This window comes from Salmo salar, chromosome 04 (assembly GCF_965601325.2).
Source record: "Salmo salar chromosome 04, fSalSal1, whole genome shotgun sequence".
Lineage (NCBI taxonomy): Eukaryota > Metazoa > Chordata > Actinopteri > Salmoniformes > Salmonidae > Salmo > Salmo salar.
In genome coordinates this window covers 45,591,727-45,607,051 of record NC_138294.1, presented here as the reverse complement: position 1 = coordinate 45,607,051, position 15,325 = coordinate 45,591,727, and the positions used below count along the sequence as shown (strand labels likewise).

The following is a 15,325-nucleotide window of genomic DNA, read 5'->3' as shown; positions in this document are numbered from 1 at the left end:
CTCACGTCTCTCCCTAAGATTATCTATTGCCTCAGCGAACTGACTGTGTGTGTGAATAGGGCTCCGATGGGTCGCTCTTCTCTTGCCTCGTGAATGACGTCATTGCTGGTTAAAGAGACAGATGTATGCTAATGTTGTTGATCAGTACAGTAAAATAAGTCCCAAATAGAAGGGAAACAGATTGTTTGTCATCTGTCTGTAGCCCCATGAAATCAGCCAAAATAAGCTCAATAACTCAATGCATGCACACACTCCTATTGAATACTCATTCACCTATATTGTGAATAGGCCTAGACTACATCTTGATTCACCCAGTTTATCAATAGAGATTTACTATTGAAATACATGATTACCATTAGGTTGTTATGTAGTTAGATTGGTAAAAACAAAGTCAAATTGATTGTGTAATTGATTAATTAATGCATACAATGGCTGTCTCTGGAAAATGTTGAATTTAATGATATTGAACTTAAACGATTGATCAAAGCAGTAGCTGAGTTTATCTGTCTGGATCAAGTGTCATTCTGTTACTTTAGCGAATATGCTTTCTTTTTTGCGTGGTATCGTTTTGGTATTGGGATGGTATCGAGTATCGTGATACTAAACCTTGTCTCTGTATCTAAGTCAAAATTCTGGTATCGTGACAACACTAGTTGGATCACTATATTGATATTAATATGAAAAGTCCGGAGTCCGGACATTACATTTGCCCTTGTGCCAGGGGCAATTGAATTGTAACAGTAGCTGGGGTCAAATATAACACCTAAAGAATTAACCAAATTCCCGTTGCTCTTTCCTGCAGTCATTGACCAAAAGCGACCCTTTTTGGCCTCATGGGTGGAATGTTATTAATATTTTTCAGAATTTCATAATTATTAAAGATGACTTTTTTGTGGATGGCCATTCGGTTCCTCTCAAAACATCTGAATAGTATGATGATAACCAAACTATATTATATACTTATTATTAACTTATTTGGTACTCTACAGGTCCCCATTGTTATTTAAAGTTTGTTTTTGTATAATTTTTACAATCCTAAAGTTAAAATCACAGTGACAACAATAGTGAGATGACAATCATGTCAATGTTTAGCCAACATATAGCCTCCTGAGACCCATCAATTCATTTTTGTCCTCTAGTAGACATCAGTTCTTGGTCCGTATCGCTGCCATACAAGCCACTGTATTAAGTACTGTTGTCACTTTGAGAGGATATTCTTGTCTTTTCAATGATTCCACACGTGTGGGGGTGTGAACTTGACGACTTTATCTTCCTGGTTCTTATAAAATGGCTGCCGTTAAAATGTGTACATTTTATGGAAATTTGAAAATAAGTATGTGTAATTAGGAATGATCATTTCTGTGAGTTTGTTATTCTGATTTTTTTCTAGAAAGTGAATATCTCAGGAATAGTTAAGTGAGTTAAGACTGTGTAAGAAATGTTTCACATTAAATAAGAGCTAAATAAGAGCATATCACGAAATGTCCTCTGGAGTGGACACCCAGATGCCACAACTACTGTACCCATTGACTGTAATGTACATGTTTTCATATTTATGTTTTTTTCTTGGTAAAATGTTGTTTTTTCACCTTAAACACTTATGTTATGTAAAAAAAGAAGAAGAAGAAAAAGAATACCCTTTTTTTGCGGTAAAGTGCTGACAATTATGCTAGTTTGAATTTTTGGACATTAATACTCAGTACAGTATAAGAAAATTACAGCAAGTGGAAAAAACTACTTTCACCCCCAAAAACAAACATTTGCCCATAAAACGTGCAAAGAGTGAGATATGTGGCTTCGGGAGAGAACCTAAATGGACCTAAACTAAGAGAGTTTTATCACTCTACCTTGTTTCTGCTTGAAGAAATTCAAGGTGTTACAATATCACCCTGTCTCGCCTACTGTTTGTTCTTCTCATTATTTTTTAAGTGAAGTGTAATTCCATGTCTTTCCCCCATGGTATGGAGTTGTTTTTGAAACCTTATACTGGGCCGACCTTGTAGCCCTGTGATATGTAAACCCCGGGAGTGAGAAGCTCTGAAGTGGACCCCAGCCCTCCCAACATGTCTGTCATCATCACCACTTTACAGAGTTCACTTGAGGTTGAGCTAATTTATTTCATTTTGTTCCTCTTTGCCCCTATGTTTGTAGCAGAGTTATTATCCAATATTCAACCCTCAATTACCCCAGTAAAACAAGGCTGGTGTGCCCTGGGTGAGCACTGAGCATATTAGATCCTGAAGCTCCTCCAGCGTTTCCGTGTTTACAAAATGCTTACCAAGACCCCTCTAAGAAATTGTTGTAGCCCAGAGACGGTAGATGGTGGAATTCATTGGTTGCGGAACTGCTCCCTCTGGGTGCTTGTCCTCTTATGTTGCTAGGCAATGTAGTGGTTTTGTGTGTTTAACTAACTATTTCGGGGTTTAGAATGGATGAGTAAGTAAATGTGTGTTTACTTTAAATGATGTGGTTCAGTGTGCGGGTCTGTGTGTGTTGATGTGCGGTGTGGCGCTGCTCTAATGACATTAACCTAAGGCGGGTCACTGATGCTAGCAAGCCATCAGCTTTGCCTTACAAATTCTATAAATCGCCCCAGTGAGAAATCAATAGTGCACATTAAGCCTCACATATCACAGGTGTTCATCTCTCCTCCTCACTCTTAAGATTTTATTTTTTTTACCACTTACTTTTCACCCATCACACCCCTTCCCTCCTCCACCCCACCCATTTTGTCGTAAGTGAAACTGCCCAATGTAGCGTGGCGACTCTTCATCATCGTGCCAATAAAGAACGCTCAAGTCATTACCATAATTATAACTTCTCTGCCTGACAAGATTTAACCGAGCTGGTCTGTACCTGACATGGGTTCTAATTATGTGCCTGTGTATTAAGATAGGCCTTCTGAAACAAATGTTGCTGATGGTGTCTATCTTGGGCCTGGTCAGCCTTAGGGAGCGTACATGCTGGAGTGGAGAGTAATGAACAAACCACTGCCCATAATGGAGATTACTGGCAGGCTGTTTAATTGCACAACCTAAGCCTCGGGCCCCGCCTGCTTTTCTGTGATATTACTTTATTATGTGTCAAGAACTCACAATGGTGTGTGTGTGTGTGTGTGTTTGTGTGTGTCACATCTCCTCCTATTACTTGTGCCTCGCCCCCCAACACTTTGCTAGGGACATGACGTGGCGATAGCCGAAAGACAACAATAGCAATGCAAGCTGACGAGTTGAACTCTTTGGGAATTAACGCTCTTCACATTTCAATCAATCCAATAGGACTTTGAAAAGGGCAGCACTCTCATCTGTATGAACATGCTGTCTGGTCTCATATTCCCCAAGGTCTCCGTATTCCCCAAACTATCAAATGAGCTTAGAATGTGATTATTCATTTGAACATGTTTCATTAGGTTGTGATTTCATAAAGATGCACATCTTGCATTTAGTTTAATAGGAATGTATTTAAGTACTTGGCGTCATTAATATTATCAGTTACACTTACATGCTTAGTCTCGTTACCATATACAGTCAGGTTCAAAATTATTGGCACCCTTGATAAAGATGAGCAAAAAAGACTGTATGAAATAAATCATCCAAATACTGAGCTGTATTGTATGCTAAACATAATTATATTATTTTATACAAATAGAATTGCTCCAAAAAATACATTTTGTTCAACAAGTAATAAAAACCATTCTAAAAAGGATAGGGGTCAAAATTATTGGCACCCCTGTTTTCAATATCTTTTAATACCTCACCTTGCGAGGATAATGTTACTGAGCCTTTTTCTTAAATGTTTTATGAGATTGGAGAACACATTTGGAGGGATCTTAGACCATTCCTCCATACAGAATCTTTCCAGATCCTTGATGTCCTTTGTCTGTTTTACGGACTGCCCTCTTCAATTCAAATCACAGGTTTTCAATCAGGTTCAAGTCTGGAGACTGAGAGGGCTATTGCAAAATGTGGATTTTCATGATTTCCACTTGCGGCCAAGTTTCAGCCTCCTGGCAGAGGCAACCAGGTTTTTGGCTAAAATGTCCTGGTACAGGGTAAAGTTAATGATGCCATTGACCTTAACAAGGGTTTGGGTTAGGGTTAGGACCAGTGGAAGCAAAATGCCCATATCACTAAAGATTCACCACCATATTTTACAGTTGATATGGGGTTCTTTTCTACATATGATTCCTATTTTCAACACCAAACCCTCCCCTGGTGTGCATGGCCAAAGAGCTTTATTTTCATAGAGTTCACATGGAGACGTGAATCCAACATATCATTTGTTAACTTGTCTGCAAGTTAATAGGCTATTTATTGTATTAAAAAAGTGGTTTTGAATTGAGTTTGCTTGTCAACGCAACCAAATATCAACATGTGAAGGAGATGTATCTTCTGCTTGGAAGGTTCCATCTGTGCCACTGACTTAATCTGGATTTAATTCCAGTTTGACCACACATTTAATAATTGATATGTTGGATTCACGTCTCAATTTCAGGCAAAAATCGAAGTTAAAGAATGGGACTAAATCAAATCCAACTTGATTATGTATCCATCTGTGCCAAGCAGAGGATCTCAAGGGCTTGAGGGCTTGAAGCCCTAAGCCTATTGAATTGTCTATTTTTAGTTCAATTCTGGGTAGAATTGAAAAAATTGTTGTTGATGACTTTGCAAATGCTACGTAGACCTAATTAATATAATTGATGATATACACCAATGGTTTGTACACTCAGTGGACAGTATGAGGGATAAACTATGGTCACATTTCATTTACTCTGTTAAACCTCCCCTTTAGAAGGACTTCGATAGCAACAGTGAATCTATTTTGGTTTTTGAACTATCATTCTCACTATAGCACATTGGTGATAGTGTCAAATATCATAGCTAAGCTGGGCTTGGTTAAAACCCTGGATGGGAGACCAAAGGGAAGCTGTATATAGATACATTCTCCAGTAGGAGGCTCAGCCCAGTGGAAATAAGGTTGAAAATCTGACATATTTTTACAGGTACAAATTCCACATATTTAATACAAGGTTTGTCAATGTTGAAATTTGGTCACCATGATGACATAATCCTGTGGTTGAAATGCCACCCTAAAATTCGCCATGATATCTCTGGCAGATCTAATACATTCGTTAAGATATGGCAGCCCTTTATAGCGTATCTTTCACGTGATGATGGGCAACACAACATACAACCTGCTACCCACCCTGATCCAGAGTAAGTATTTTGAATGACAAGCATAATCCTTATACTGTAGAGTATGTCAAATATCAATGAAGCAAGGTGCCAATTCCTTAAGAGCAATGTTGTGTTCTGTTTTCTTTCTTTCTGTGTCCTGTTGAGGGGTGGGGGGTATTCTTGATGAACTGTTTGCTGTTATTATCTGTCTGTAAAACAGAAAATTAATAAATAAAATATATATCATTTTCTTTTTTTAAAAAAGGTCACCCTCAAAACAACAGCTGACATTGATATTATTTCAAGTCCAAAGTATTTTCCATGTAGATTCCACGTCACAATACATTGACAGATTACGTTGAAACAACTTTGATGCAATCAGTTTGTGCCCAGTGGGTTGGCCACAAATAGATCTTCCAGCAAGACAATAACCCCAAGCACACATCAAAATCCACAAAGAAATAGTTCATTGACCACAAAATCCAAATTGTTCAATGGGGTTGAAAACCTATGGTTTGAATCAAAGAGGGCAGTCCAAAGGATATCAAGGATCTGGAAATATTCTGTATGGAGGAATGGTCTAAGATCCCTCCCAAAGTGTTTCTCCAATCTCATAAAACACTTTAGAAAAAGGCTTAGTGCCATTATCCTCGCAAGCTGATGTAACGATCGTTGTAAGGAGGAGACCAAGGAGCAGCGTGGTAAGTGCTCATGTTTACTTTTCTTTAACTCAGAACACTAAACAAAATAACAAAAAGGAAAACTAACATTACATTCTGAAGGCTTACACAGAGCTGTACAAAAACAAGATCCCACAACTGAAGGAGGGAAAAAGGGCTGCCTAAGTATGATTCCCAATCAGAGACAACGATAGACAGCTGCCTCTGATTAGGAACCATACCCGGCCAAACACAAAGAAATATATGACATAGAATGCCCACCCCATATCACACCATGACCTAACCAAACAGAGAAAAACGGCTCTCTCAGGTCAGGGCGTGACAGCTGAGGTATTGAAAGGTATTGAAAACAGGGGTGCCAATAATTTTAACCCCTCCGTTTAAGAAAAAATGACTATTACTTGATAAACAAAAATTGTCAATTGTATTAGTATAATATATATATATATCTTTTTTTTAAAATTGAGCATACAATATAGCTCAGTATTTTTATTATTTATTTTATACGGTCTTTTTTGCTGATCTTTATCGAGGGTGCCAACAATTGTGAACTTGACTGTATATGCATCATCACCCTGTATCTTGGTGGGAACTCCAGAGTTTATGTGCTTGCCTTGCTGGCCTCGTCTGCTAGGGTCCCCTGCCTATGGTGACGGAGCGTGTCCATCTGTTTTTGATTTGTTTCCTGCCAGAGTGAGATGTGGAACTCCATGGGGCGCCTGTGATTGTAACCACGCGCCACTGGAGTTTGATTTCAGCTGTGCTGTGCGCTCCTAGCCAGAATGGGCTTAATTGAAGTGTGTAACCATAATCAGTATTCCCCTCTGTATGTGTGCGTTTGTGTTTGTATATATAGGAGCGTGGTTGAATGTGGGCTTATAGTCATACTGTATTATACAGTAGATTTATTTGTTTGCAGGTATGTGTGGGTGTGAGCAAGAGAGAGAGTCTGCACAACAAACATGTTGAATGAGGATATAACTGCAAATCCGGATTCAATTTGTAGTCTGATCCTTAAAACCCTCAGGGAAAAAGCTGCATTTGCCACTTGCCAGGAACTATTTCAATGCTACCACAGATGAACTGAATTGGAAGTCCCCTCTGAAAACAGAAGAAGGACAGCTGTGAATTAAATAACATTGCTAGCCACTGCTTTACTCAACCTCTTCAGTCTGTGCTTCTGCCTGGCCTTTATCCTTGACAACTGATGGGCTGCCAGTTCTTCATAGAATACACTCTGAAGTGAAGTGTTTTGTAGATTGTCTGTCTGTCCACCTCTGATGTTAGGCTCTTGCTTTTCAACAAATAAGCAGTGATGCTCATTGTCAAACAGGTGGGTCCTTCCACCAATTCAGTGACTTTTGCAAAGTGTAACCTGGTAAAAAATATATATATATATACAGTGAGGGAAAAAAGTATTTGATCCCCTGCTGATGTTGTACATTTGCCCACTGACAAAGAAATGATAAGTCTATAATTTTAATGGTAGGTTTATTTGAAAAGTGAGAGACAGAATAACAACAAAAAAATCCAGAAAAACGCATGTCAAAAATGTTATAAATTGATTTGCATTTTAATGAGGGAAATAAGTATTTGACCCCTCTGCAAAACATGACTTAGTACTTGGTGGCAAAACCCTTGTTGGCACTCACGGTGGTCAGACGTTTCTTGTAGTTGGCCACCAGATTTGCACACATCTCAGGAGGGATTTTGTCCCACTCCTCTTTGCAGATCTTCTCCAAGTCATTAAGGTTTCGAGGCTGACGTTTGGCAACTCGATCCTTCAGCTCCCTCCACAGATTTTCTATGGGATTAAGGTCTGGAGACTGGCTAGGCCACTCCAGGACCTTAATGTGCTTCTTCTTGAGCCACTCCTTTGTTGCCTTGGCCGTATGTTTTGGGTCATTGTCATGCTGGAATACCCATCCACGACCCATTTTCAATGCCCTGGCTGAGGGAAGGAGGTTCTCACCCAAGATTTGACGGTACATGGCCCCGTCCATCGTCCCTTTGATGCGGTGAAGTTGTCCTGTCCCCTTAGCAGAAAAACACCCCCAAAGCATAATGTTTCCACCTCCATGTTTGACGGTGGGGATGGTGTTCTTGGGGTCATAGGCGGCATTCCTCCTCCTCCAAACATGGCGAATTGAGTTGATGCCAAAGAGCTCCATTTTGGTCTCATCTGACCACAACACTTTCACCCAGTTGTCCTCTGAATCATTCAGATGTTCATTGGCAAACTTCAGACGGGCATGTGTATGTGCTTTGTTGAGCAGGGGGACCTTGCGGGCGCTGCAGGATTTCAGTCCTTCACGGCGTAGTGTGTTACCAATTGTTTTCTTGGTGACTATGGTCCCAGCTGCCTCGAGATCATTGACAAGATCCTCCCGTGTAGTTCTGGGCTGATTCCTCACCGTTCTCATGATCATTGCAACTCCACGAGGTGAGATCTTGCATGGAGCCCCAGGCCGAGGGAGATTGACAGTTCTTTTGTGTTTCTTCCATTTGCGAATAATCGCACCAACTGTTGTCACCTTCTCACCAAGCTGCTTGGCGATGGTCTTGTAGCCCATTCCAGCCTTGTGTAGGTCTACAATCTTGTCCCTGACATCCTTGGAGAGCTCTTTGGTCTTGGCCATGGTGGAGAGTTTGGAATCTGATTGATTGATTGCTTCTGTGGACTGGTGTCTTTTTTACAGGTAACAAGCTGAGATTAGGAGCACTCCCTTTAAGAGTGTGCTCCTAATCTCATCTCGTTACCTGTATAAAAGACACCTGGGAGCCAGAAATCTTTCTGATTGAGAGGGGGTCAAATACTTATTTCCCTAATTAAAATGCAAATCAATTTATAACATTTTTGACATGCGTTTTTCTGGATTTTTTTTATGTAATTCTGTCTCTCACTGTTGAAATAAACCTACTATTAAAATTATAGACTGATCATTTCTTTGTCAGTGGGCAAACGTACAAAATCAGCAGGGGATCAAGTACTTTTTTCCCTCACTTGTATATATTTCACGTAATTGTAACATTGTCATAAAGAGCACATGTTCAACTCCATAAAAAACATGTTTTCCCATCTCAAGAGGTTAAATAAATGAAATTACTATAGTAAGTGCCTATTAAGTACCAAATAAAGTAACAGGATTTGACTGCAACAGGGTTGGCGACTTTAAATCAGCCATAAATCCCCTTGTGACAGGAGGAATGGGCGCTTGGTGTGTGCAACAGGGAGTGGCAATTGAATGCAAGCTTCACAAAAAAAAAAGGAAATTGTTAACAGTTCTAGCCTGTCTATTTGTGGGTAACAGGGTTGACATGTTATGCTCGACCCGCTCAGTTTTCCACCACACAACATCAGAACATTGCCAAAAAGGATAGAACCAGCTCCACCTTCTTTTACACAATGATTTGACTATTTGATGTTCAATGTTTCTTTTGAAAAACAATACTTAAAAAAGGGAATAGTTTAACTATATTAAAATGAGAGTTCAGTTCACATATGAATGAATCACTTAACACATGAAATAAATAATAATCTTCATGAATGACTTCGTCATAAGAAACAAAAATAACTACAGCTTTACAATGATGGTGAAAACTTGGAGAACGTTTGGGGTTAAGTGGGTTAAAATCTTCCATAGTGTATGGAGGGACACTTTAGCAAGTCTTTATTCATCTAAAAAAAATTTATTGAATTATTGAATTCTCCATGTGGTCTATATTAAAGGGCACTTCATTTAATATAACCGGCAATTAAAATTCAATATTGGTGCACAATTTCTACTTTAAAATATCAAAGGGACACAAAAGGCACTCTTTTCGTGGAACGACACAGGTGCTAACCGACAGAACAATTCTCATCTGTAAAAAATAGCTGTTCAGGAACACACGTGACCAATTACAATCATGTTCCCCATCTTCCACCTCTTCCAGGTAGTGTGCTGGCTGGCTCCATAGACTGTCTGGAGGCGGAGCGGGGCTGTGTGCAGGATGAGGGCTGTATGGGGGTGTACAGGGTGCTGGAGTACTGTGCTGCTGAGGAGGCTGTGTCGCCCCTGGGCCCAGACGCCCGACGTGAGTGCCTGGAGGCCCAGAGCGCCCTGCAACACTACCACCCCCTCCAGGCCTGCAAGTGTCAGCGCGGCTCCCGCCGGGAGGAGCTCTGCCTCAGGGTCTACTGGACCGTCAGATTCGCTGGTGGGTTTGACTGTGTTTATGTTTTGTATTTTATGTGTTCGATTGTATTGGTGCGTGTGAGATGGTTTCTGTCCTTACCGCCTCTGTGTTTTCACAGTGTACGATGAGAACGAGGTGTCTCCGTATGAGGATCTGGAGGTGGAGTTTGTGCGGCACATAGAGATGTCACGCATGGCCTCCATCATGGCAGGTAAATACTGCTCACTGCTCCGTCAATACACAGTTCTCTCTTATTGAAACATCTCTGAATAATTTGCTCTGGCTATCTACTCCAATTTCAGAGCACTCTCATCTGAATTTGCCAGAGTGCAGAATAACTGATCAATTTACGAACGCTCAACACCCATGGAATATGGCCGGTGTCAGTAAACGTCGGCAAAAAAGTGTATTTAAATTGTTGCCAGTAGCCGTTACAGCCACCAACGCTCTGGATAACATAAAAACAGCCTGACCAGCTCTGCTAGGGAGAGTAAAATGGTCAGAGTGAGGTGTTCTCTCATTTGTGTCTGGAAGCAGCTAGCAAGGTCGCCAACGTTAGCCAGTTAGCTTGGGTGCTTGAACGCCAATGTGTGGTCAGAACGCTTGGATCAACCCTACTCCGAGCGTCCAGTGTGCACTCTGAACGCTCCGAGAGCGGAATGCTCAGAATTTGCGAACGGACAATCTGACAACGCTCTGAATTTACGTACGCCCAGAGCGCACTCTGAGCACACTCTGGCACCCCAGAGTGAATTTACAAACGCACCCCATGTCAGTCTGGGACGTTTTTGCGTTCCAGGATCATATATTTTATGTTTTTGTCTTCCTTTCTTATTCATTGCCCCTTTTCCCAAAACACAACCACCTTCCTCCATTCTTCTCTGTGTTTTCTCCCTCTCCTCCCAGCTTCCTCTCTGCCTCTGGATGGGCAGAACCAGTGTCTGAAGGCAGCCCAGGACTGTGGTCTGTATGAGAAGTGTGGTTCTCTGAGGTCGGAGTATGTCGTGGCCTGCACCAAGCGGCCACCGGGCTCCGACGGCAGCTGTAACAGACAGAAGTGCCACCGAGCGCTGCGGCGCTTCCTGGAGCGGGTACCAGAGGAGTACAGCTTTGCCCTGCTCTTCTGCCCCTGCTCCGATGCCCTCTGTGGGGAGCGCCGGCGGAAGACCATCGTACCGTCGTGTTCCTACGAGGAGAGAGACGGCAAGCCCAACTGCCTCAGCCTGCAGGGCTACTGTGCCAGGGACAAGCTGTGTAGGTGAGCTGAGCTGGCTGGGGAAACACGGTTACTGGGAGGTGTGACGTCTGACTAAACTTTTCCACTCAACTCTCAGTACTGTATTGAGGCATATTAACAGTTATAATCACAATGCAAAGGTTCATAACTAGCGAAGTATTTGCAGAGGGCTTAACTGATTTAATTATAGCGCATGAGTGTGAAGGGAGGTTTTGTAGAGAGTGTGAGGGTAGACAGAGGTGGAGAGGGGCTGGATGTACATACAGTAAGTCTTTCATGAACTACCACCTGAATCTTCAGCTTCAGATCCGTAAATACAGTACAGTAGTTACAGTACAAAGAGTTCAGAGGTTTGAGTTCCCTACAGAGAAGAGGTTGTTCAATAATTTTTTTAAATTTTTCTCCCCAATTTCATGGTATCCAATTGGTAGTTACAGTCTTGTCTCACCGCTGCAACTCCAGTACGGACTCGAGAGCCGTGCACCCTCCAAAACACAACCCAACCAAGCCGCACTGCTTCTTGACACAATGCCCACTTAACCCGCAAGCCAGCCGCACCAATGTGTCGGAGGAAACACTGTGCACCTGGTGACCGTGTCAGCGTGCACTGTGCCCAGCCCGCCACAGGAGTCGCTAGTGGGCGATAGGACAAGGACATCCCTGACGACCAAACCCTCCCCTAACCCGGACAACGCTAGGCCAATTGTGCGCCGCCCCATGGGTCTCCCGATCGTGGCTGGCTGCGACAGAGCCTGGACTCGAACCCAGAATCTCTAGTGACACAGCTAGCACTGCGTTGCAGTGCCTTAGACCACTGCGCCACTCGGCCCTGTTGTTCAATAATGTTCATAATTAGCTAAATTTCCATCCAATTTGCGACAGATTTTCATGCAAACATTTTAAAATCTGCATAAACTAATTATGAAGATGCGTGATGACGTAATTCACATTAAAATTACTTTTTCTGTTAAAATACCATGTAACGAATGAAAAATACAAGTTAAATTGGGTCTCCGTCTCACTTTCAACTCTACTGATGGTTTTGTCACAAAAACTATTGCATCATATAGAAAATGTTCCCACTCTGGTCTTGGCACATGCGCTCTAGCCAACAGCTGCCGATAGAGGGGGGTAGGCTACCGAAATTCTGAGATTATTATGGAGAAGAGCGATATTATTTGTATTTGTCAAATGACAGCCAAGCATCGAACATTATCTTACCAGAATAAGACCCTCAATAAGATCCTACCATATCCAACAAACAAATTGTTCATGTTTCCATCAGCCCGGTCATTACTTTTTTCCCGTGCGTCAGGTAATTTATTCACATAAATGGCTGGATGGAACCATGGTTACTTATAACATTGAAGACGTTCATAATAATAAAGACTAATGATATGTCGATACGTCTCCGTGTCGGGCTCTGTCCCAGGCTGCAGTGTTTTTATTCCACCGGCTGCTCAGAGGTGTTTTGTATGGATGAGTATGCTTGGGGAGCACCCTTAGAGGCGTTAGTCTGAGCTATATGTGAATTATGAATGCACCAGTGGGTTTGACTAGCGGAGTCTATTTCCCAGTGTTCCTATAAAGTCAATATTCATGCAACAGGTAACATCCAAAGCTAATATTTGATATGTTTATAACAGTGTTAATTTTGTCAACAGAAATAGTGATTAAAATATTTGCCAAACACACACATTGTTCAGTTGCAATTGACGAGACTATAACTGACTAAATAGACTTTAAAAAAAATATAACTAAACAGAATGAGACGAGATGAAATGATCTCTGACTAAAATCTCACTACTAAGTGGACTGGACAAGAGTTTTTGGAGAGATTGACAGCTTTTCAGTGATGAGCGCAATTAATATTAGCAGCACAGATGCGCAGGGCAGGTGTGTTCAGCAGTGGGAAGGATACACCACACCGGCCACACACAGCCTACATCAGCATCATGAGCTGCAGGGGAGCAAGCTTCCGATTATACACATCGCGCAGGCGACTCTCTTTCTTCCTCATAGCTAGCCAGTCACCACCAGCCTTCTTAGTTAGCTACTCTAAGCCTGGTTAAGAAACACAAGCTGCTTTACGAAATTATAATTTTTTGTTTTATGGTAAACAGCAGTCTAGCTATGTTTTTCTCTCCTGTAAGTATAGAAAAGTAGGTTGTCTTTGGATTTGTAGTCTCGCTCAACCCGCCCACTTTCCCAACTGCATTCCATAGCCAGGTTCTGTAGACAACGTATCCAAGTCTCCCTCTCTTTTTTTCTGAGAAAACAGCTTGATTCTAGCCCTTACCGTTCAAAAGATGTGACCCATGATACCGAAGCTTCGTGTTTTACTTTCTATCATGCTTTGGCGGGACACGTTTTACCTCCATAAAGTATATCGCTGGCCGTTCTAAAACTAGGCAACTTGCGGACTGGACCGTTAACCATTTGTTTAGGCTACACCTTGTTCAGTCATGTTACTGTACCTCATTAGCTAGTTATAGCTAACAACCTGGGGGCGTGTTCAGCAGGACCAGGGTTGGGTAGGTTACTTTCTAAATGTAATCTATTACAGTTACAACAAGTCCAACATTTGAATCAGTAAAGTAACTTTTGGATTACCCAAACTCAGTAACGTATCAAGCCTTCAGAAAGTATTCATACCCCTTGACTTATTCCACATTTTGTTGTCTTACAGCCAGAAGTGGGACGAGGGTAGAATCACTGAGGAAGCCAAGCCAGTAAAAAAGCCATATTACAACCTATGTTGTGATAATTACGTTGTTTGCTCTATAACCCATTCGTTCATACACCACCGTGATATACAATAAGGCAGTGACAACAAAAAGACAACTGTCACACAGTGGCGGAATAAATTCAACTACACATCTGTTTGTTTCATCACAAAACCAGAGAGCAACATCTGTCCGGTGAAGTTCACAAAGCAGATATTGCATGAAACAAACAGTTATATCACCTGCAGCATGGTCAAGCAAGTTAATGTTTTTGACAGTTTACTAAACAACTACTGATTTAGAACCATGGAGTTCCAACAAGTCAGCACAAAGACTATAGGAGCACTGCCTCTGGTATTCCAGCACCATTTCAACTTAAACATTTAAACATCATCAAATCAACAAGGCTGTATACTGAGACGGGCTAAAGAAGGATTTTGAAGCCTTGAGAAAATTGAGACATGGATTGTGTATGTGTGCCATTCAGAGGGTGAATGAGCGAGACAAAATATTTAAGTGCCTTTGAACAGGGTATGGTAGTAGGTGCCAGGTGTACCGGTTTGTGTCAAGAACTGTAACGCTGCTGGATTTTTCACCCTCAACAGTTTCCCGTGTGTATCAAGAATGAGCCACCATCCAAAGGACATCCAGCCAACTAAAAACAATTTAGTCCAATCAATGTTGCTAAATATCATGTGGCAGTGCATGGTACTGGTGTGTGTGTGTGTGTGTGTGTGTGTGTGGTGTGTGTGTGTGTGTGTGTGTGTGTGTGTGTGTGTGTGTGTGTGTGTGTGTGTGTGTGTGTGTGTGTGTGTGTGTGTGTGTGTGTGTGTGTGTGTGTGTGTGTGTGTGTGTGTGCGCGTGCGCGCGAGTGGACATGTTTAGCTATTCATGGGCCCCCAAGAATAGTAAACAAACAAAAATGTGACCAACTGGGGACATTTTGTTTGTCCCCACAAGGTGAAATGCTATTTCTAGGGGGTTTAGGGTTAAGGTTAGAATTACTGTTAGGGTTACAATTATGTTAAGGGTTAGGGTTAGGAGCTAGGGTTAGATTTAGGGTTAGGTTTATGGTTAAGGTTATGTTTTTGGGTTAGGGTAAGGTTTAGGGTTAGGGAAAAAAGAGTTTTGAAAGGGACTGAATTGTGTGTCCCCACAAGGTTAGCTGTACAAGGCTGTGTGTTTGCGTGCGTAAGTTAAATCTATTTTTTTGACTCAACCTACTTGTAGACTAGTTGAACACCAATGCCATCCTCCTCTCATTCATGTTGGAAAAACAGTGAATGTTTTGGAGAGTAATACTCAGTAATGTGTTGTATTGGATTT

The 15,325-nt window shown here is 41.7% G+C and overlaps 1 protein-coding gene across 1 annotated transcript in view; it reads left to right on the top strand.

Moving 5' to 3' along the window:
• Nucleotides 1-15,325, top strand: part of LOC106603040 (GDNF family receptor alpha-4) — a 45,051-nt gene that overhangs the window by 18,062 nt on the left and 11,664 nt on the right. Inside the window, exons 2-4 of the mRNA XM_014196168.3 lie at nt 9,794-10,057; nt 10,155-10,247; nt 10,943-11,294. Coding sequence (XP_014051643.1) covers nt 9,794-10,057; nt 10,155-10,247; nt 10,943-11,294 — 709 coding nt within the window. The remainder of the gene's footprint in view (nt 1-9,793; nt 10,058-10,154; nt 10,248-10,942; nt 11,295-15,325) is intronic.